General features: G+C 42.2%; 1 protein-coding gene across 2 annotated transcripts; it reads right to left on the bottom strand.

The window, feature by feature from the left end:
- Positions 1-37: 37 nt before the first annotated feature.
- Positions 38-24227, bottom strand: LOC110491070 (serine/threonine-protein phosphatase 6 regulatory ankyrin repeat subunit C). 2 transcript variants are annotated; one of them, XM_036947036.1, is made up of 26 exons: positions 23980-24227; positions 23582-23668; positions 21916-21994; positions 21636-21706; positions 21321-21521; positions 20974-21061; positions 18936-19078; positions 18514-18726; positions 18183-18261; positions 17879-18076; positions 16031-16148; positions 15847-15915; positions 15557-15697; positions 15382-15444; positions 15122-15236; positions 14941-15012; positions 14604-14805; positions 14264-14351; positions 13931-14048; positions 13424-13643; positions 11875-11962; positions 10606-10689; positions 10267-10412; positions 10058-10140; positions 9748-9922; positions 38-8919 (listed from the first exon to the last, which is right to left on the bottom strand). In XM_036947036.1, exons 1-26 carry the CDS (start codon positions 24004-24006, stop codon positions 8651-8653), a joined length of 3237 nt encoding a protein of 1078 aa, XP_036802931.1. In that variant the 5' UTR covers positions 24007-24227; the 3' UTR covers positions 38-8650. The 2 variants fall into 2 exon arrangements, with proteins under 2 accessions (XP_036802931.1, XP_036802932.1); XM_036947037.1 differs by having other exon boundaries at positions 8651-8919; positions 15122-15233.
- Between the last annotated feature and the right edge of the window lie 212 nt (positions 24228-24439).

The raw sequence follows: 24439 nt of genomic DNA, 5'->3' as shown, positions 1-24439 counted from the left end.
TCCACATCTAGGACTCAAATCAGAAACACACATTGCATTGAATATTCAGCAATAGCACTTTATTTAAAACACACAACCAACCCTAAGCCACAATACTGAATGACAAGACCAACTGGCTGCAGCAAACATCGTATAAAATAGATTTAGGTTCAAATGTTTAATAAATCCTTTAAAATCATTTTAGTGTCAAAGACAGATGCAGATTCTTCCAAAATTGTGAATTATCTTTTACATTTCTATAACAAATTACCATTTACATATTGTCCACACAATGGAATAACAAGGCAAAGTGCTTTCAGGATTGATTGCATTGTCAAATAAAGAAATGGCTTGAGGTTTTTGGAGGGATAGTGGGGTGAATGGGAATGTGGGGGCAGGGCAAGGATCTGTCTGGTCAGATACCGGACCTCTCCCTGGTCCCCTGTTCACATGGAATTAAAGCAGCTATACAGAGATTATGGTGGGGAGGCAAACACCTACCAACAGTTTGGTTTGGAGTGGATTAGTGTTTTTGAAGGCATACGGCTTGAGGGGAACAAAACTCACCCACGTACAGAATATAACAATGTGCATATAACCTGACTCCCCCATGACAACCTGTGAAAAATATATATTATGATAGTACTAAACCAGCTGTACGTACGTATGCAATAACTAACCCAAAAAAACATTCACATTCCAGGAAGCTGTAAACTCTAACTGAGATGTAGAGCACATGAAAACATTTGTACATCGATTCCAGACAAAGACAAACAGAAAATGCCAATGTACTCTTTCATGTAATTCATCCCAAAAACAAGGGGTTTTGCTATGCAAGGAGCACATCAGTCAAAATTAATGTCTAGTGTGGGTAGAAGACATGAGTCATAACACAGTCTGGCTTCACATCCCAGTGCTATTTTCTAATATGTTTTTCATAAATAATTTCATGTTGAACACACAATTATACATACAATCAAGCACACTTCATGTTGAATTATAATTGTTCATGGTAAAATTCTAAGGTTCTCATAGGCTACTGTGTATTTGTTTGTCAAAACAGGTGGAGATGAACTCAAAGCTGCAATTTAGAGGTAGGAAAAATGCTTCTACTGAAAACCGCAAGAAATGCAAACAAGTTTATTTCCATGAATACCATTATGTACCAACCTTATAGAATTTGTAGTAAGTGAGAGGCGTGTTTATATTCCTTGACTGGCCATGTTTGAATTCATTAATTTGGAAATGGAGCTACATCATTGGTCCTAGAGCACAAGCTGGTGATGGCATTTTCTTCTTACAGTAGAATAGTATTTGAAGGTTTGTAAATGAGGTAATCAAGAGTTAAAATAGGGAATGGTTCCTTCCGCTGGGGGGGAAAAAAATACAGAAACCTGTAGATCGGTCAAAGATACTACCATTCACCAGCAGAGAAGTTGTTAGTTTCTGCAAGCTTTGCTGTTGGGTATTGGAAAGTTTGGCGGACAAACCAAATCTCTTTTTAAAAAGGTGCATTGAGAAACCATTCGATTACAACTAATCATGTGCCCTAATTCAGACTCCTCCCCCTCTCCTGGTATGGGGTCCACTCCATAGTATTTACAACAGATAAGCCACTGAGTAAAAACAGGCAACTAACCCTTAGGTCGGTCTTTATCAGTTCACATTCAGTTAGGGTGCTGCAGAACAAATAAAGAAACAGCAGAAGGACCAACAAATATCACAGGATATACCCAATGAATACATACATCCTTTCCACATGTATTGCTCAGGGAGCACATAGGCCATAGAGTACCTCCAACTGATAGTGTCCAAATCACTGTGCTCTCGGAGAATCCCCATTATGGAGATATACTCCAGAGGTGGTCTGGCCACTGACTTCATCGTGGGTGACGTATAAGCTGCTTGTACAGCAAATTACTGTTGTAATGGCTAAAGTGGTTTTCGAATATTTCCTACCTCTGCTGGATTTAAAAGGGGAATTTCAAGGGGAACAAGCAATATCGTACGGGCTTCCAGCATAGTACATGTCAAAAAGGTGTATACAGTAGGTATACACGTCCTACCCTAGGCACTGAGCTGATCTTACGATACTGGTACACTTTTTTCGCTACCTTTTCATTTCCATTGTCGTCGATATGTCCGATTTAGACAGGCCTGCCTACTTACATTAAGGGAGACCTGCCATTCACCCCCTCAACATTATACTTGTGCAGTTCAGGAAATGGTCTCAACTTTCTTAAGCTGTTCTGATCTTCACTGTACAAGTTCATCACACACACTGAGCAAGTAGTAAGATTGTGAAAGACGCACACCCCCATTTAGTGAGGGTGAGATGAATTAGGGGGGAGTCTCTCTTAACGTTTCTTCTGAAAACAAGAAAGTATTTCAGCATTTCTTTAAACCACTTAAATTTACTCCCCCCCCCCAAAAAAAAAACATTTAATTTGATACGGAGTACGACGCATACGTACACACCTACACACGCAAGCAAAACATTTCAGATTCAAGGAGATTCCCTCCATAAAACGCCATCCAACTGCAAGAACAAAAAACACACATGGTTGATCAACCAGTCAAATCATCTTGTACATGGTCTCCCTTATGAGCAAGCAGCTTTGATACTTGAATATCAAAAATCACACAGTCCTAAGAATGCAATTCCATATTCTAGACTCTAACAAGTGCCACTTCTCTGGATGCAAAGCAGTGGGGAAAGGTTCCAATCCTACTGCCAGCCACAGGAAGTCTATTTTGTTTTTGGCCTTGAAAACGCAGGACATGTTCTTTTACTTGAGGAAGGAAATGATAAATAAGGTTTATTGCACTCGTCTTTTTCAACAATAATAACATTTTTTTTTAAAAGAGGCAAGCTTAAAAAGAGGACGATCTACCTCGCCCTCATGCTAATATCTGACAACGCATGTTATATTACAGCACAGTCACACTATCAACGCTACTAAGAAACCCCTACTTTCAATCAGTCTAATACAAAAACACTCCAAACAGTTACAACCAACACATAATCATTACTACTGTACCCCAATAGGATTTTCACAACTTGATCTATTCTCTACAGCTAGCGAGTTTAATTAAATACATACAACTAAAACAATCTGAATTGATATGCTCAGACTTCAGGAGAAACTACATTTACAGTACTGGTACTGACCATCCAATCTCATGCTTTCCTCATCTCCATGACCACCTTTCTTGGCTCTAACCGCCACAGCATTGAGAGCCATCCTTGAGATGACATTAAAGAATAAAAATGGTTCCATCTTTGGATTTGTGCTTTCAAAAAGTTACTTCAATATTGGTGCAGTCAACATCAGGTAGGATATTGTTCAGATAGTTCACTCCATATGACTCAAGTTCGGAGACCCATAGCATGCACACAGAATCGGGCCAAGAATGTAAAACACGAGTTTCTTATTATAGCTCACATCACATACTGTAGGTTGAGAATGTTCTTTTCAGAGAGATGCGCTCTTCTATGCTTTTACATGTCATTCAAAAGGCTTCCGGAAGGTATAAATGGAAGACCATGCGGTAGACAGAGCATTCATTTAAAAACACATTAAAAAAAAGGCACCAACCACCTCTGAGCTGGTTATCACACAGGTCCAAATGATGGAAGAATCGTGATGAGACCACAAGCAGGGGGAAAGCTAGCATGAGTGATACTCTACAAAACCTCCCACATTAACTAACTTGAGGGGGTAAATAATTATGGCATAGCAGTCCCCCCACTATAGAATGTGTTTTCACACTACTTTTCCTCATGACCTCCATTGAATTACAGATTCTTCTGCCCTTCACATACTAGAACTCTAAATTTGGTCCTTAGAAATCACACTGACAACAAGGTAAGATGTCTGTTCTTTTTCTCCTCTCCAACCGGTATGGAGGTACTTAATTAACAGCGTTATTTGGTTTTAGAGGTGACAGTCGAGCTGACAAGACCGGTAATAAGTGAAATCCCAATTTTTCACTTACAAATATGGCAAAATCCCCCAAACAATCACAAGGCAACCTTGAGCAGTGTGCCACCAACATGGATGCATGTGCTTCTACACCAAAAGGATCTCTGTGTGCGACCGAAATGACACCCCATTCCCTTTATAGTGCACTACTTCTGACCAGAGGCCCCCCCATAGGGCTTTGGTCAAAAGTAGTGCACTATGTAGGGCATAGGGTGCCATTCGGGACACACCCCATAATAGCAAAACCAGCAGAGATTTTAGCAGTCCCACTGGGAAACATAACTAACAAGATGTTAGGTGTTATAACTTAGTAGGTACTGCAATAAACTTGTTCCTTTGCCTTTAAAAGGCTCTGCTGTGAATTAAAGTTTGTTTTACATTTGTATTCGATGAAAGATACTTCAAGTAAGAATAGGGGCATCCATCGAGGACGAGGTAAATATATTCCCTGTTAACCATACATCTGCAAACATCAAAAACTGTCCTATAATAATTACAAAACACAGGCAAAGAAATTACCATTCATTATTATTATTATCCATTTTTGCCAACACAAAGTCTGTCCAATTATAAATATTTGAAATCTTCCATCCATTCTTTTCTCCAGACTACCACCAACTCTATTATATGATTGCTTTCCACTTCCTACGATCAGTACTAAGTGGTTGAAACCATTAGTCACCACTGACATCATGACCTGTATCTGTGCCAGCAATGCTTCAAATCAGAACTTAATAATCATTCATCATTATAATAATAAATGTTCATTCTAACCATGGCTACCACAGTAAATGAGTCCAAACAAACACATTTTCTACTGACCAAGTACAGTATGACTATTATGCTTAAAGGCAAATAAAGGTTTCTATGGCACTAAATGGATGTAGCTAGCTAGGTGCATTTTCCTTTTCAAAAACTGGCTACCAATTCATGTAAAAAAATGAAAGCATCTACAGCGTAGTTAAATGTCCTGTTCAGAAGATATTGTAAGGCAATCTTAAATGGTGTTCGAGATGAATGTTCACACCCTCCAACCTCCTGTCTCCAGTGTCAATATGTGGTTATGACATACACATAGGGGCCTCGGTATAGCTGAAACACATTTAAGAAAGACCCATAACAGGAAGACTATTATGACAATTATTTCTTTCTGCTACTTTATCATTTCATGTATGCCAGAGAAATGCAGTGTAATAGTTCAAAAGTCAGGAGATGGCAAATAGTCTTGTTCCAATTTGACCCTAGAGTCACATGTCAGTCAATTCATGGCTCAGATTTATATTCAGTATGTACATTGCTCAAAAGCATGCATATTTCTCAAACACATTGCTATTCTTTTTTAAAATGTTTATATTTTTTATTATCCAATGTACTTTGGCAAATAAGGCCCTAACTGTGACCTAAGATTATCACGTGACGACTACTCCGTAAATCTTCAATTGGCATCTATGAAATGCTTTGTTGGATTGGCCTTAAACACAATCGAAGAGCAATAGATGTGCTGCGCACGTCTTTCACAGTCATTAATGCTACAAATAATCCTTTCATTGCTTCTTAATATTAAACCCTAGGGAAATATATTTGACTTGTTTCTTTAAAGTCAGAATTATGATCTCAAGCTCCTTTACAATGAGTTCTCAGTCTATCAATGGAACACAGATATGGGGTACTCCCAGATGGGATATATACTGAAGAACTGGCGCCATCAGCTGGACAAGGGGATTGAAAAATAAAATCTATATACATATATACACACACACACACACACACACATATATCTGGCTCGTGTTCCTCTGCTCAGACGTAGCTGGCACATGCCAGATATGTAAAATACCTATCAGGTAACCACATCACTATGTTATAGCAATCAGGTGCCTGATGGCACGCAGTCGATGACGTGGCACGCAACCGTCGGCTGATGCATGCAGTGTCTGAACTGGGGAACGTGAACCTGACCTGCTAGCCAGACACACCTGCGGTTGGATGATTGAGGTAATCAGTGTCTCTATTGTACAACACGCATCCCTCAGTGTGGAGTTCGGCGAGGAGCCTGAGGAGGATACAAGCACGGCGAAAGCAAGCCTAGCTAAAATCACTGGACTAACCACAAGGACTAGTTCGTGGACCCTGGGATGGCATCAAATCAAACCGCACCGTGATGACTGGATTTTGGACCATGAGATCTTCTTAGCTTTAGAGTTTTGAAGTTAAATCTCAGTCAATGAAGCCACGTATACAATCCTCGCAATCTGCTCCTGTCTTTTGCACTTTAGCTACAACCCATATGTAAATATACATATGCATGTATTCAGACTGCACACAGATATGCTGAATGTGTTAAAGTGCTTAACTATCTCAAGTGCCTTGGATCAGGGCTAAAATGGAACTTCATTGTAGTGTGCATACAACTAAAATAATGCCAATATGATTTTCCTGTTGTTTGTCAATCAATCCATGTCATTTGGTTCCTGGTTCCACACAGTCCGAGACTATTCTCTCCCCCGGACAACACTGACTATAGGGCACAAGATGATATGCTACTCTGGTATCATAGTAGGTCCTCATGTTTCTCATCCAGAACTAATGCATGTCATTTAGCATTCATCAAGAGAGGAGGTTGTGGCGAAGCAATGAAATGAAAAAATGAGTCCCAGTGAGTCACTGAAATCTATTGATCCTCTAATGGAAAAGATGGTGTAAAAATATTTAAATTAAGTCAGGCAGAGCGCTCCAGTGGTCCGATACCACAAATCTACAACATATGTAGAGCCACAAGACAGGATACATACCAAAAAAGGAATTTCACACTTATCGGCTTTACTAAAAACACAAGTATTACTACCGGCCATATGAGAGTAACAGTTTCCTCTCAGTTCCTTGCTACAGTAAGTAACCCTACATACCTACTAGGCTTTCAAGTCTCTCTAATCAGTCATGAATTCTGTCCGGAGACATGAACAATCAAGCTCAACCAAGGAATCATATCCTCAACAGATTAACAAGTCTGAATAGGATCCAATGCTTCTCTGCTACCCAGTGGGTGAGACCCCAGGGTTCGCCATATCATGCTATCCAGCATCCGTACTGCCATGGAGGCAATCAATTGCATTTTTTTTTGGTTCTAGGCACAGAGCGAAAAATGCCTTGGACACAGACTTTAGCCATTAGTCTGGAATAGATCATTTCCATGTTGCTAGTATCGGTACTCAAACAAATGAGGTGAACATCAAACAAGATTTCCAAGGAAACAAAAGCCCTTGAGACTATGATTGTCTTTTTGATAACGTTCAAAATGCCAGAAATTAAATATTGCTTAAATTATACAACAAAAAAAGAAGAAAAAACAAAAAGGAAGAACACTTGTCAGTCCAGCGTTTCAATCTCACACCAGAACTGACCATCGTACTAGACAAGATACAAGCTTTTTGATAGAGTAACAGTGGTATTTCTCCAGCTCCAAAACGGCTGAAGTAACACTTCAGATTGACCAAAGACAACATTTTGGGAAATAATACAAATAGGATTCCTCTCCAAAGGTAATTCGAATTCAATGTACCAAAATGTTTTGGGAATGATTAAAGAAAAGAAAAATGGGAAATCAATTGAAATGGCTTGTAAGATTATCACTGAGCAGTAATCTTAGAATTCAAGATAATGTGCTCAGAAAACAAGAGGCTTTGCTGAAGGTCAATGGGGCGAGTCCGCTCCTAAAGACTTCAAATAAATAACCAAGGGTTCATTGCTACTACTTTCCCTGTCTAGCCGTTCAGCAGCTGCAAAATGACTTAGAGGTATCTCAACATCGATCTTTCTCTGTAAATATTTCTCAAATAAATATTTTGTCAGTCATAGCAGTGAAATTCACCTTTGGTCATAATGTATATGCTTTAAACCAAATTCTCACTTAGTAAACACAAAATTGTGTTCTAGACAATACTTCAGCATTGAGAGCAAATGTATGCTGAAATGCCAACCTGAGCATTGTTCTCCTTTGTAAGGAGACATGCTTACATATTCATCTTTCAAACTTTAGCAGCCCTATGAAATTCTCCTCTATGAAAATGCCCCACAAAAAAAAAACGAGGCCAAAAGTTTAAATATTAGGTTACCACAGAAGGTACATATTATTATTATTATTTTTTGTTAAAGTCAGAATCTTTATATTTAAGCATTGCACTTTTGGGTAAGACTTTGTATGGTTCATTCATAAAGTCCTTCACTATAACCCGTTGGATCATTCTCCTTTTAGGAAGGCTGTGCATTTCTCTACGAGGCCAGCACGTCATAGGATGTTAAATACTGAATGATATGAAGAGAAGAAAAGGGACTCAACAAAAGACTAAAAAGAAGAGAAGAAAAAAAGAAAAGAATAAACAGTGCTTTTAGCTGTCAGTCATCTTTCTGTGCTGACGAGTACCTATTTGCGGGACATTATTTAAAGGGATTTTGTGGGTGGTTATTAGTAACCATTTTGGGACAAAGCAGTATTCCAGTGACCTTACAGAAAGAGAGATCGGTCTCAGTGTTAAGCACTAACTTATACAGAGCTGGGATAGATAGATGCTGTGGGCTCATTTGCATATAGGTTTGACTGCACTTCAGGAGAAGATCACTCACACACACACATATACACAGGCTACCCTGTGGTGATGGTAGTGCTGTCAGACAGTAGATGTAGGATGACCTCACTCAGAAAGGCATCCGTCCAGGCTGACAGCGGCATGGCGGTCTTTGACATAGCCGTTGTGATGGTGGAGGCCTCCGTTGGGCAGCGGCGTGCAGGCAGCAGTGATGCCGCAATGCTTCAGTAGGTTGAGACTGGAGGAGACGGAGGAAGAGGAGCAGGGGCAGGAGGAAGGGTCCAGAGGAGGGAAAGGTTTCATGGTGGAGAGGATCAGAGCCAGGCAGTCAGCTACGTCCTTGTTGGGGGCGCAGGCCAGGGCTGGAGTGTGTCCTTGTCGACAACAAAGCACAATCAGACCTCATACACTCGAAAGCTGTGGTCTATGGCCTATGCTCAAGGAAAATTAAAGTACCGTAAAACTTCAATTAAATAATGAGCCTCAAATAGCCGCCCGTCTCTTGATAGCCAGGCAACGGCACACATTTCAGAAAATAAACGGCTGTTTCAAATACAAGTAGGGGCTAAATTAATTGTTTACAAGGTTTAATGTTTGATTGGTTACATTAAATAATTCAGTAATGACTCGAATAAATGATCGCGATCACGCGTTTTTAAATCGGCAGGAAGAAACTGTTAGCCATCGGCTGCTAACATCTGAGAACCGCTAGCTAACTGACAAAAACTGTCAACTTCAGGAGTACAGACCTCTTGAAAAAAATGTTTAAAAAATAAAAAAATACATTTTAAAAATCGCCCTCTAGTGGCAAAGGTATGAACTACAATAAATGCAGAGTCCAAAGAGAATCATTATTCTGTCAAGGAAAATATATTTTTCTATTTTAATAAAGGCATTCTAAGACAAATTAAACGGGACAGTGTGTAAATTATAGCACAGGAAATGAAGAATTTGATTAAAATCCTGGAAGGGAATGCTGGAATTAAACAATTAACTACGCAAATGGGAAAAAAGGAAAAGGAAAGACGCCTGGCTCAAATAGAAGCTCAATGAAAGTTTTAAGGTAAGTAACAAAAAATCTGAAGTCAATTAGAAATAATTTCCAGCCCAAGCCCATAACATAAGACTACATGGCGTAGGACTTTCTGATGTTTAAAATGAAGATGTTTGGGCAAAGGATAAAGTGGAATAGTGTCTCTTACCCTCCTCATCCACTGCCAGCACTGTGGCTCCTCGACTCAGCAGTGCCTGGACAACTGTGGCCAGACCGTTGCGTGCTGCTAGATGCAGCGGCATTTGCAGTGCAGCGTTGGTTGCATTGATGAGGGTAGGGTTATGGATCTCCCCCAGAATCAGCAGGGCACACATCTCATGAGCCTGTGAGACAAATAGAAAAAAACATGATCATGTCAACCATGATCATCAATACATGTTTCATCATCTCAGGTCATGAGAGAGGTGCTGCATAGTCAAGGATTTCTGAGCTCGGATGATATTTTAGGTGGTGCTTACTTTGCTGCAGGCCAGATGCAGGGCAGTGTTTCCATTGTCGTCAAGCAGTGTCAGGTCAGCCTTGGCTCGGTGCAAGAGGATGGCTGGAAATTACACAGGATTCACCCCAACAGATAATGCATTCACTCTCCTCAAGCGTTACCTCACAGGACTCGCTGAACTCTATCCTTTCGCAAAACATCAACGGAAAAGGTGCTCTGTAGACTTACCCACGGTGCCACTCTGTCCGTTGTCGGCGGCGACCATGAGAGCAGAGCGTCCGGTGTGGTCCACGGCATTGATCTCAGCCCCGTGGCGTAGGACCAGCTGCAGCCCCGCCACATCCTCAGCACATGCTGCGGCATGAAGAGGGGTCCTACAGGCACAGAGAGAAAGAGACAACCCAACATTGGTGAGCTCAGTATCGCATGACAATGAAACTGGAGTTAAAAACTGGAGTCCACATTAAGTACAGAGGTACGTACATCTTTAAAAGGTATACAAATGACAGGAGACACCCAAATAAACATCTAGTAAGATAACCTCACCTTGTTCTCAACAGGCCTTACCTTTCTTTAGTATCCCTGGTGTTAACCATCTGTACGCCAGCAGATTCCAACAGCATCTCTGCAGCTCCACTATGGCCATTCATTCTGCAATAAATCAAATATGACCAAACATGACTAAATTAGTGCTAAAACATCAAACCCATCATCCTTTCCCAAACATTGTTTTACAGACATTGTCCTAATAATGTACAGGTAACTGCCAAAATAAAGGAAACGCCAACTTAACGTCTTAATAGGGCGTTGGGCCACCAACAGTTAGAAAAGCTTCAATGCAGCTTGGCATAGATTCTACAAATCGGTCTTCCATCATTTAGTATTTTGTTGATGGTGTTGGTGTTGGAAAACGCTGTCTTAGGCGCCGTTCCAGAATCTCCCATTAGTGTGTAATTGGGTTGAGATCTGGTGACTGAGACGGCCATGGCATTTGGTTTATGTCATTTTCATGCTCATCAATCCATTCAGTGACCACTCGTGCCCTGTGGATGGGGTCATTGTCACCCGGGTGACGTATAGCCATGGTAGACAAAATAAAGAGTCATGGGTAACTGCATATGTAGAGTCTGTCTGACAGTGGGCGTTGCGAGACAAGTGGGAGGATCAACACAAGTGGGTGTATGGAAACCTAACAGCTAATTGGGAAGATTGGTTGCCACTCAATACAGTTTTGTGCGGCTACTTTCTGCTTCCTTGTAGCACTTTAGCTAAGCCTAACCCTTTCCCTCCTAACCTGCCACGTCAATGATCCTAACCTGCCACGTCAATGATCCTAACCTGCCACGTCAATGATCCTAACCTGCCACGTCAATGATCCTAACCTGCCACGTCAATGATCCTAACCTGCCACGTCAATGATCCTAACCTGCCACGTCAATGATCCTAACCTGCCACGTCAATGATCCTAACCTGCCGAGCTAAAATGCTACAAGGAAGCAGCCACGCAAAACAATCGTGAGGGGCAACCAATCTACCCAATTAGCTGTTAGGTTGACACACCCACTGCTGTTTATCTTCCCACTTGTTATTTTGCAATGGCCACTTTTAGACACTCCACGTATGTAGTTACCCATATTTGAAAATAATATGCCTGCCCAGCATTGTTATACAGGTCACTAAGCATTATGGGATGTAACTTGCTTAATCAACTCAGGAACTACACCTGTGTGGAAGCACCTGTTTTCAATATACTTTTATCCCTCATTTACTCAGGTTTTTCCATTTTGGCAGTTACCTGTATAATCATGTTTAAAACATTGACTAGAGAATACTCACAGAGCACAGTGCAATGGGGTAAAGGAGTTTCCCTCCTGGATACTACAAGTTTTGTGTTCAAGTAAAACCTCCAAACAGTCTTCTTGCCCTGAGAAAGAAGACGAAAAGTGTGTTTCAAATTTGCATACTGCTAGCGATTTCATTTGAATAACGAACGGTCACGCTACAAAAACGGATATAGGCGCTCCCCTCACATTCGACTTATAAATACATTTCATATACAGTACCTTCAGAAAGCATTCACACCCTTTTGACTTCTCCCACATTTTGATTTCTTACAGTCTGAATTTAAAATATGATTGTGTGTCACTGGCCTACACACGCCTACACACACACACACACACACACACACACACACACACACACACACACACACACACACACACACACACACACACACACACACAACCCCATAATGTCAAAGTGTAATTATGTTTTTAGAAATGTTTACAAATGAATTAAAAACGTAAAACAGAAATGTCTTGAGTCAATAAGTATTCAACCCCTTTGTTATGGCAAGCCTAAATAAGTTCAGGAGTAAACATTCGCTTGATAAGTTGCATGGAGAGGAAGGAAACCGCTCAGAGATTTCACCATGAGGCCAATGGCGACTTTAAAAACAGTTACAGAGTTGAATGACTGATCAGAGAAAGCTGAGGCTTGATCAACATTGCAGTTACTCCACAATACTAACCTAAATGCCAGAGTGAAAAGGAAGCATGTATAGAATAAAAATATTCCAAAACATGCTTCCTGTTTGCAATAAGACACTAAAGAACAACTGCTAAAAGTGGCAAAGAAATGAACTTTTTGTCCTAAATACAAATCACTACGTTTGAGGCAAATCTAACACAACACATCATTGAGAACCACTCTTCATATTTTCAAGCATGGTGCTGGCTGCATCATGTTATGGGTATGCTCGTCATCGGCAAAGACTAGGGGGTTTCGGAGGATAAAAATAAGTGGAATAGAGCGAACAGACAAAATCCTAGACGAAACCTGGTTCAGTCTGCTTTACAACAGACACTGGGAAATAAATTCACCTTTCTGCAGAACAATAACCTAAAAACACAAGGCCAAATATACACGGGAGTTGCTTACCAAGAAGATATTGGATGTTCCTGAGTGGCCAAATTACAGTTTTGACTTGAGAATGGCTGTCCAGCAATGATCAACTTGACATAGCTTGAAGAATTTTTAAAAGAATAACACGCAAAAAAAATGTACAATCCAGGTGTGCAAAGCTCTTAGAGATTTACCCAGAAAGACTCACAGCTGTAATCGCTGCCAAAGGTGATTCTAACATGAATTGACTCAGGGGCGTGAATACGTATGTAAATTAGATATTTCTGTATTTCATTCTCAATAAATTTGCTAAAAATTCCAAAAGTATGTTTTCACTGTCATTATGGGTTATTTTGTGCAGATGGGTGAGAAAAATAGCAATTGAATCCATTTTGAATTCAAACTGTAACACAAAATGTGGAATAAGTCAAGGGGTAGGAATACTTTCTGAAGGCACTGTATACACTTATTGAACGCTGACCTTGGTAAGCAGCCCAGTGTGATGGCGTGTACTCTTCATGGTCCAATAGGGAGTCAAGAGGGTCGGAGCATGTGGCCGCACGCAGCAGACTGGCGAGGATGTCAGTGTGGCCGCGGGAGGCAGCGTAGTGCAGTGGGGTACGACCCTGGCCATCCCGACACAGTGCAGAGGCCTTGTGGTCCAGCATGGCTGTGACACAGTCGTCACGGCCCAACGCAGCCTACGGGACAGGGACACACAGGGAAGGGCGAGGGACGGAGATGGCGTTATTTCCTCTCTGCTCCAACCTAAGAGTTACACAGCTAGATTTCCTCAAATTCTACTGTGCTTTAATAATTATTTCAAACTAATGCTGTTCCTTTAATAAACTCATGTTAGTGTTCCTCTCTATCACATAACTGAACCAGCCAGGCTGTACAACATTAACTTTTTCACAGGACACAGTTACAGTAAGTGTAGTGGATGTGTAACCAGCCCAGTACTGTTCAGCTCAGTAGTGTGACTCACCCCTCTGTGCAGGGCAGTGCTGCCCCTCTTGTCTTTGGTGTCAGGCCAGGCCCCCTTCTCCAACAGCAGGTGGACACAGTCTGTATGGCCACCCAGGACAGCCAGCATCAGAGGAGTCCTGAGGATGACCACACAGTCATTTACATTACAACATCAACCATAAAGCCTCCTAGCAGGCGGAATGTGCGATTCTGCAAATCTTCAGTAAACAGCTTAAACGGTATTCCTGACTCTGGATCTATACTAAAAATAAACAGAATAATTGACGTCCCAACCAAAGACAACGTCAGCAAAGCTTCCTGGCAGGCAGTGAGAAACGGAGAGACCACTTACTGTTCCTGTGTGTCTGTGATGTTGGTAAGGTCTGCCTCCTCCCCACTGTCCACCAGCATGTGCAGACATTCAGTGTGGCCGTTGGCAGCTTATATGAAATGACAAATATAATTTCATTACACACTCAACCCTGACTGCTAGTTTCTAAGCTATTACTACCTAAGACAGACGATATGGAACAATACGCAGGGACACCCACTTGCAAGTAAGATAGTCAATGTATTCATTACACCTGGCACATACACTAACTTGATCAGCATCATTTGCAAAAATACATTCCACATCCAATTCTAGGAAGGGCGGGGGGGGGGGGGGTTGAGAGGCATGGCGTGATCCGTACCTGCGACATGTAGAGGGGTCCACATGTGTCTGTTCTCGTTGAGGAGGCAGGAGGCCCCCTGGGCTAGCAGGACCTCTACACAGCGGGCGTAACCTCTCTGGGAGGCCAGGTAGAGCACAGAGCGGCCCGAGGCATCCTGCACGTCCACGTACGCAGCAGTCTCCGTCAGCACACGCAGCGCCTGCCAGTGGCCATTATCAGCCTGAAGGGGGAGAGGAGATGGTGCACGACAGGAAACAGTCATGTTTTTGGCTGCTCTATATGAACATGGCATCTTCTCCACACAGTCAAGCAGTGATATATCAGAGAGGGCTTTAGGAATGAAAGGCACACTTACAGCTAAATGCAATGGACTCACTGGAATACTGCTCTCAATGTCTCCCAATGCGTTAAACGACATTTCCAGGAGCTGAAGGAACATGGTTATGCTGCATTACCGCCCACACAGCAAGGTCATGGTGAAAAACAATTCACCGGTTTAGCTTCGTACGGTATTGAACACAAACAGAAGGACTTACCAGCTCCAGGTTCTGCTTGTTTCCGTGGGAAGCAGCATAGTGAACGGCACTGTAACCTTTAGAGTTGACCAGGGACGGGTCTGCACCGTTGTCCAACAGATGCTCCAAACAACTACTTACAAAGACAGACAAAAATAACAGTCAAGTGGATGTCATGAAATAAACTAAATCGCGAGTCCTTTAAGCCGACCTTTAATTAGTGTTACATATTCTGGACTGTGGCCGCTTTACAAAACAATGGTTGCAGACAGTAAACTCACAAATAGGACTCCTTTGCTCCATCCTCCTCCCTCTGAAGAGTCCCGGGGAAATGTCGGTCCATTCTGGAAGTGTAGAATTAAACACACTTAAGGACAAATTCCACACACAGCCATGTTTCCTGAAAGCGTGTTGTCATGCGTCAGTGTATTTTTGGGATGGAGTGCGAGTTCCTACCTGCAGAAGGCCTGGGAGGCAGCGGAGTAGTGCAGGGGAGTACAGCCTGTACGGTCAGGCTCGTTGACCTCAGCGCCAGCGCTCACTAGGGTCACGGTGCACTGGTACCTCCCATTAGCAGCTGCATAATGCAAAGGAGTCCTGAGCGAGAGAAGGCCCACAGAATCACTATCAGTCCATTCATCAAATGTATTCACAAAGCACTTCTTACAGCAGACAGTAACCCGACAATACCCACACCAGCATATGAGTACAAACAGAAAAGCAAACAATCAACGGCAAACACTCACCTTCCCGACTTGTCCCTCTGATTCAAGTCGGTACCACTGCTTAAGAGCATGTTCAGACATTCAACGTTTCTGTCAGAAGAGAAGTGAGGAACACAATGACGAGAACGGCTGATTCGTTAGACGGCATTAACCAATACAATGGCTCAGAGTCGGTCCCGTTTTGGAGTGCGGTTCTGACCCTTACCCTCCAGAGGCAGCAGCGTGTAGACACGTCCTCCCAAAGTTGTCTGGGATGTTGATGTCAAACCCGGCTGATAGAACGTGCTCCTTACTCATAGAAGAAACAATACTGTACAGCTGACCTGAGGGGAGAGGAAGAGGCAACTAGAAATAACATCCAACACGTGACACTACAGTCAGACACAGCCCCTCCAGTGTATAGAATCCAACAGATGTGTGAATGAATGAGATATATATATACACACACACTGCTCAAAAAAATAAAGGGAACACTAAAATAACACATCCTAGATCTGAATTAATGGAATATTCTTATTAAATACTTTTTTCTTTACATAGTTGAATGTGCTGACAACAAAATCACACAAAAATGATCAATGGAAATCAAATTGATCAACCCATGGAGGTCTGGATTTGGAGTCACACTCAAAATTAAAGTGGAAAACCACACTACAGGCTGATCCAACTTTGATGTAATGTCCTTAAAACAAGTCAAAATGAGGCTCAGTAGTGTGTGTGGCCTCCACGTGCCTGTATGACCTCCCTACAATGCCTGGGCATGCTCCTGATGAGGTGACGGATGGTCTCCTGAGGGATCTCCTCCCAGACCTGGACTAAAGCATCCGCCAACTCCTGGACAGTCTGTGGTGGATGGAGTGAGACATGATGTCCCAGATGTGCTCAATTGGATTCAGGTCTGGGGAGCGGGCGGGCCAGTCCATAGCATCAATGCCTTCCTCTTGCAGGAACTGCTGACACACGAGGTCTAGCATTGTCTTGCATTAGGAGGAACCCAGGACCAACCGCACCAGCATATGGTCTCACAAGGGGTCTGAGGATCTCATCTCAGTACCTAATGGCAGCCAGGCTACCTCTGGCGAGCACATGGAGGGCTGTGCGGCCCCCCAAAGAAATGCCACCCCACACCATGACTGACCCACCGCCAAACCGGTCATGCTGGAGGATGTTGCAGGCAGCAGAAGGTTCTCCACGGCGTCTCCAGACTGTCACATGTGCTCAGTGTGAACCTGCTTTCATCTGTGAAGAGCACAGGGTGCCAGTGGCGAATTTGCCAATCTTGGTGTTCTCTGGCAAATGAAAAACGTCCTGCACGGTGTTGGGCTGTAAGCACAACCCCCACCTGTGGACGTCGGGCCCTCATACCACCCTCATGTCTGTTTCTGACCGTTGAGCAGACACATGCACATTTGTGGCCTGCTGGAAGTCATTTTGCAGGGCTCTGGCAGTGCTCCTCCTGCTCCTCCTTGCACAAAGGCGGAGGTAGCGGTCCTGCTGCTGGGTTGTTGCCCTCCTACGGCCTCCTCCACATCTCCTGATGTACTGGCCTGTCTCCTGGTAGCGCCTCCATGCTCTGGACACTACGCTGACAGACACAGCAAACCTTCTTGCCACAGCTCACATTGATGTGCCATCGTGGATGAGCTGCACTACCTGAGCCACTTGTGTGGGTTGTAGACTCCGTCTCATGCTACCACTAGAGTGAAAGCACCGCCAGCATTCAAAAGTGACCAAAACATCAGCCAGGAAGCATAGGAACTGAGAAGTGGTCTGTGGTCACCACCTGCAGAACCACTCCTTTATTGGGGGTGTCTTGCTAATTGCCTATAATTTCCACCTGTTGTCTATTCCATTTGCACAACAGCATGTGAAATTTATTGTCAATCAGTGTTGCTTCCTAAGTGGACAGTTTGATTTCACAGAAGTGTGATTGACTTGGAGTTACATTGTGTTAATTTAGTTCCCTTTATTTTTTGAGCAGTATATATATATATATATATATATATATATATATATATATATATATATATATATATATATATAAGGTACCAACCTGAGGAGAGTAGCTTGCGACAACAGTCTGAAAACCCATAGAGCACAGCCAGGTGCAGAGGGAACATCCCATGAATCCCTTGTCTGGCTGTATCTGCACCGTTGGTCATCAGAGTGCTGATCAGCAGCTCATGGCCGTACTTAGCAGCAACATGGAGGGGGGTATTGCCATATTTATCCACACTGTCAATCTCTCCACCTGGGAGGGAAAACAAAGCAACAGGAAGAGACGAATGAGTAGAGAACCAGTGGGACAAGAGTAATTTAAAGCAGCCTCACAGGTCAGTCAGAGTTGTCATGGTTACCGTTTTGGATGAGGATCTGAGAGCGGGTGAAGCGTCCGTGTATAGCTGCCATGTGCAGGGGGCTCTTCCCTTCTTTACTCTGGAGATGGAAAAAACACGTTGTACTTGTCTTGCAGACAAATCATTGTTTGTCAATCTCCACATAAAACAAAATGTCAGGGTGAAAATGGTGGTAGGGATGGCATTGGTCAGTCTTAGAGAAGGAGTGCGGATCTAGGATCAGTTAAGCCTTTTCGATAATAATGAATTTGATTATATGGACAGGAGTTAGGGGATCTGAGATCAGCAATCGTACTCTGAGACCATTTTTTAATACATTGGGGCCTCAAACCTGCTGGTTGACGTCAGCCCCGTTGTTGACCAGCAGCTCCAGGCAGAGGGCCCCGTTGGTGGATACAGCAGCCAGGTGCAGTGGGGTGTAGCCACTCCTGTTGGGCTGGTTGACGTTAGCTCCGTGGTTCACCAGTTCGTTGGCCACAGCCTCCTGGCCTGTGTAGCAGGCCACATGCAGTGCAGTGTTCCCAAAGGCATTGGGCTCATCCAGCTAAAAGAGCACCAACACACAAGACATGAGCAATTAGCTAAGTAACAAAAGGTTTTAAAAAAAAATGTTTTAAAGATAAAAACAATTGAATTGTAATCAGAGATAATCCTCTGCCTCTTCTGAACATGGCCAGACCATGGTTGGTAATAAGTATTATTTACTATGGCTATCTTGAGAGTCCATTTACCCATTTGAACTCCAACACTCACCTCTGCCCCGAGCCTCAGAAGGTACTTGACGATGTCAATGTGTCCGCTGGCAGCTGCAGCGTGGAGAGGGGTGTAACCCTGCTTGTCCTGGCAGCCTTTGTCTGCACTCCGAGACACTAGCAGCTTCACCACCTCCAGATGCCCTATAAGACACAGGGGAGAGGCCGGGGGTGGGGTGTGAGGAGAGGCCGGGGTGTGAGGGGCGGGAAGAGGCAGTGTGTCCGGTTTTTAATGTCACCCTCTTGTGAAGAGTACATCCACTGTTCATCAGAGCAGGGTGAACTGTAGTTTTAACTATGCTTTCTGGAAAGGAACTATCTTTCCAGGGGAACAAATAGTTACTTTGGAGGTGACTGCAACTATTTGAATACAGATCCTCGAAAATGACTATTTTTCTGAAACTATTGGATTGGCTGCCTTCAACTGATGGCAGGGCTGCATGTGGAACTGCATGTTGAAGATAGAATGAATGAAGAGAGCACACAATATCCTATTCCAATCTGTCTGACGGTCATATCTAATCTACAAAATACATCAAGGTTATTATAGCAAACTAAAACTAATCATGAAAAAATGAGTAAACTGAAATAAAATTAACAAACCTGTTTGAAAAACTAAAACTATTATCTTTGACTCCTATACCAAATAAAATGAAAACCCCATTTGATTCTAAGCTTTTTATTTGATTGGGTTCACACTGAAATGGACTTTATAATTTAAAGGTAGACTCAGCGAGATGACTGCAGATATTGGGCACGTTTCATGGTTTAGGCTAAAGCAACTGACTGTAGACGACAGCAAAAGTCGGACACTAATGTGGTTTTCCAACAAAAAGGCCCAGTACAACATGGCAGTGCTGCCATTGTTTCAGACCTGGGTTCAAATACCATTTTAAAATATCTCAGTTACTTTCAAATGTTCTTGTTTAAAAACACTAGGGATAGTTCACTCAGAATACAAACGAACATGATTATCCACCTACCAGGCTGTAGTTGATTCAAGAAGGCAGTTCTGGGATGTAAAATGTCCTTTCTAAACATAATAGCCATATTTGTTTAGTCTTATCATTCTCAGTGCCTGTATAATAAAACTGGGATTACTTTTGGAGCAACGTTTTACTAGTACATTTGCATTTTAAATGCAGAGCAATGACCCAAGAGTTTTTGTAACCACTGTACACAAGAGGAATAGTGACTGTTCTTTATTCCACTTATGCATTTATAAAGCAATTTTCAAAGTCCTATTTCCAAAGTCCTATGTAACAACAATGTTGCTATGGTAATAATCAGTCTCACTCATTCTGAAAATATATTTGTTAGTAATTTTGAAGTTGTGAAAGTGGTTTACTGTATTGTTGAGGTGATTCCATGTCCCTCGTGCATTTCATTCTAGGCTATAGGCAAATAAATAATATTTGAATATATGCAAGTTGTTTTTCCTGAGACCGGATTTGAATATCAAAAGAAAATAGTTGCTTTTAGTTGAAATTCTATATAAACTATATTTGACTACTTTGAGTATCTGAAAAGTTTGTATTTTCAAATAAACTAAAAAATACAACAATGTTCTGTCCAGGTCTGCTGTTCATTCAACTTAAAACAGGACTTTAGGAGAAACAGCCATTTTTCATCACCTGGCATTCTTGCCAAGTTTAGGAAATTCATGATTTTTCACCCATTTTTTGTTGTTGAAGCAATCAGTAGTTCGCGCCACTGTTTCGGGTCAAAGGCTGATGGATGGGGCTGGATAAATGTAACCTTTCAAACTTATAGAGTGCATTGGATGCAAGGAATGACCATCAATTTTATACAAATTATAGTTTTAACCCTGTTTTGAGGCTATACAGTGTTGTTTAAATGTACTTGATTACAAACGGAGTAAAACTAGTTCATATTTTGGGTTCTGATGGGGTACGACAGTTGAACGAAGTAAGTTACATTCTTCAAGAATCAATGGGTACATGTCATTCATTTATCAGTCTAATGGTGGATGTAGCAACTGCGGATTGCAGAGTTTCCCAATGCAGATAACAGCTCACCCAAGTACGCTGCCCAGTGGATAGGCTGTCTCTCTCTCTTATCATTGGCACTCAAGTTGGCTCCTTTATTCAGCAGCAACTTCACCATCTAAGGACAGACAAAGTTAATATAAATATATTATATACATACATAGAATTTGCATCATTCATACACCTGCTAACCTGGGTCCGTATTCGCAAAATCATCTCAGAGTAGGCATGCTGATGCATGATCAGTTGTTCTTTATTTTAACTCATAACGAATAAAATGGGAGACCTGATCCTAGATCAACACTCCTACTCTGAAATGGTTTGTGAAAATGGCGCTGTTCTTAGTATAAACAATATTTCGAGCCCTCCCCTCTCACCTCCATGTATCCGCTCTGAGCAGCATGGTGCAACGCGGTTCTGCCAGTGCGGTCTGCCATGTTCAGGTTGCTCAGCTGGGGGAGCAGGGCCTCTGCACAGCGTGTGGCTCTATTGGCAGCTGCAACATGCAGTGGTGTCTGCCAGAACTTGTCCCGTGCATTGGCCTCAGCTCCCTGCCGCAGAAGTAGTCCCACTGCCCTCTGGAGACAGAAGGAATAAAACAGGGTTTGACCAAACCCAAACATTGTTTGAAACAGTTTGGTACTAAGTGCTATATAAATCTTAACATGAGAGAGATGATCAACATTCCTTACTTCATTCCGGGAGGCAGCTGCCCTGTGCAATGGAGTTAACCACACATGGTCCTTAGCATTTACATTTGCACCTATGAGAGTGTACAAGACAAGGAGCATTATTAGAGGGCCATGACAAGTACAGTAGAGTCATACTAATGAACAGACACTACACAGTGCTACTACAACTGCAAGTAGAATAAAACCACATTTTCATTGCAAACACATCAGAAGGTCAGGCGGGGGCATTCTGTTTAGCGAATAGAAGTACCAGTGATTGGTTCATTTTGGTCACAATTACCTGCATTGATGAGGAAGTCCATGATATGAACATCTCCCAAACAGGCAGCAGCATGTAGCGGCGTGCGGCGCTCTTGGTCCTGTGGGGAAAAGACACAAATAAAGTATTTGTATTGAGATGCAAAATCTATCTCCCTCTTACCCCATCAGCCACATTTGTGAAATATTGCTGAAATATTCACATTTAGGCCTTCTGTTGACTTTGTACTGCTATTGCACATACACACTATCGTTCAAAAGTTTGGGGTCGCTTAGAATTGTCCCTTTTGAAAGAAAAGCAACAAAAAAGTATCCACAAAAAATAACAAATGGTTAAGAAATACAGTGTGGACATAGTTAATGTTGTAAATGACTATTATAGCTGGAAACCGCTGATTTTTTATGGAATATGTACTTCCTCTTGCTCAGTTGTGCACCGGGGCCTCCCACTCCTCTTTCTGGTTAGAGCCAGTTTGCGCTGTTCTGTGAAGGGAGTAAGTAGTACACAGCGTTGTACGAGATCTTTAGTTTCTTGGCAATTTCTCGCATGGAATAGCCTTCATTTCTCAGAACAAGAATAGACAAGTTTCAGAAGAAGGTGCATTGTTTCTGGACATTTTGAGCCTGTAATCGAACTCACAAATGCTGATGCTCCAGATACCCAACTAGTCTAAAGAAGGACAGTTTTATTGGTTCTTTAATCAGGACAACAGTTCAGCTGTGCTAACATAATTGCAAAAGAGTTTTATAATGATCAATTAGCCTTTTAAAATGATACACTTGGATTAGCTAACAAAACGTGCCATTGGAACACGGGAGTGATGGTTGCTGATAATGGGCCTATGCAGTGCAATGCACACACACCGAAACTAAAAACGTAGGTCTATAAATATAAAATAACTAGAGATTTCACACCAGTGACCTCAGTAAATGTTTTCCTGCCTATTAAGATTTAAATAACTTGAACATATATTTTTTGGGTAATATTTTTCCCAATATTGTTTTCCTTTTCCCACCTTTTTAAAAATCTCCCAAAGTACCTTCTGGGGACTGCCTTCTTAACCAGATGGGTACACGTACCCCTTTTTTGGAAACACTGCTCTTGGACAAAGTTACTTTTATCAACATATTTGCCTGTATTCACACTCCAGTGTAGTAGCCCATCCGGCACAGCCAGAAGAGGACTGGACACCCCTCAGAGCCTGGTTCCTCTAGGTTTCTTCCAAGGTTTCGTCCTTTCTAGGGCGTTTATCCCTAGCCACCGTGCTTCTACATCTGCATTGCTTGCTGTTTTAGGCTGGGTTTCTGTATAGCACTTTGCGTCATCTTCAGATTTATTGTACACCTATATTCCTTTTTTAAAGCAAATTCTTGCTACAATAGTCATTTACAAAATTAACAATCTACACTATTTCTGATCAACTTGATGTTATTTTAAATGGACAAAAAAAATGCATTTATTTCAAAAACAATGACGTTTCTAATTGACCCAACTTTTGAACGGTAGTGTATATAGTAACGAGGTTTCCGGGAAATACAAAATAAATAATCTCATCACACGAACTGGGTAAAAGACCCACACGGCACCCCTCTACTTGCAATAACGGGAGAGATGTTGAGATACAGTCCAATATCAATGCCATAAAACCGAGCCAGTGCTGCAGCACTGTCTGCCACCACAAGCATACCAGTGCATTGACATCCTCTTTCTTGTTGTGCAATAGTTGTTGAATTTCATCGGCATTCCGATTGAAAACCGCTTGGACCAGTGGAGGCTGGGGAGAAGAACAGGAGAATGTCACGCTGTGCTTAGCAAGGAATGGTAGCTAGTTAAGTGAACAGTTTACATACATCAATCAGCGATACTTGGGCCGCGCCGAGGTTTAGCTAACGTTAGCCATCTAACTAGCAATCCTACGACATTTCTTTCAGACAGATCATTGCGTCAAACGTTAATGAACTATTCGACTTTTAAGAAAATGCTATCATAACACGGGATTAGCTAGCAAACCGACAGTCTATCAGCTAGACAGCCAAATAGCCAGACTGGCTTTTCAACTAGCATGCTAGCTACTTGCTAGCTCACCTGGTCTGTAATGTTGAGTACTCCCATCTCCCAAAATCAGCCAGGACGGAGCTCCTTCATTAGGGTGGAACTGCAGTGTATATTAAACGACAGTTTTGATTTTCATTTTTCAAAGTTAACTCATGTAGCTAGCGATCTGCATAGATAGCGCTTGATCTGTGTTGCTGTCCGTCTCTGCTTGATGTTTGTTTGTTGCTTCGGCTTTCTGCTATCCTGCACATGCGCAGTTTCACGCTCGTTCTTATTTAACCTCAGTGGTCTTGCTCTCCCAGACAATGCGAGGGCCTCTGTTTTCAAGGGGAACGACAATTATATACTACTAAATGCAATTCAAAATATTCTCGTACTTTTAAAAATTGCACTAGATTAACATATAAGGAATCATTGTTTACTCCCAAAAATGTTATTCGAGAACAGGACCGCTGATATTGTAGGCTACCTCCGACACAGTTGGTGGCAG

The sequence above is a fragment of the Oncorhynchus mykiss genome, chromosome 16, assembly GCF_013265735.2.
Source record: "Oncorhynchus mykiss isolate Arlee chromosome 16, USDA_OmykA_1.1, whole genome shotgun sequence".
Lineage (NCBI taxonomy): Eukaryota > Metazoa > Chordata > Actinopteri > Salmoniformes > Salmonidae > Oncorhynchus > Oncorhynchus mykiss.
Note: the sequence above shows the minus strand (reverse complement) of the source record. Positions and strands in the feature narration are given on the sequence as shown.

Coding starts and splice junctions, on each gene's coding strand:
- LOC110491070 (XM_036947036.1), bottom strand. CDS start 24,006: ATGGGAGTACTCAACATTACAGACCAG. Junction 18,262..18,513: donor GGGCTGACGTCAACCAGCAG/GTTTGAGGCCCC, acceptor TTCCATCTCCAG/AGTAAAGAAGGGAAGAGCCC. Junction 14,806..14,940: donor TGAGTCCATTGCATTTAGCT/GTAAGTGTGCCT, acceptor CTCCCCCTTCAG/GCTGATAATGGCCACTGGCA.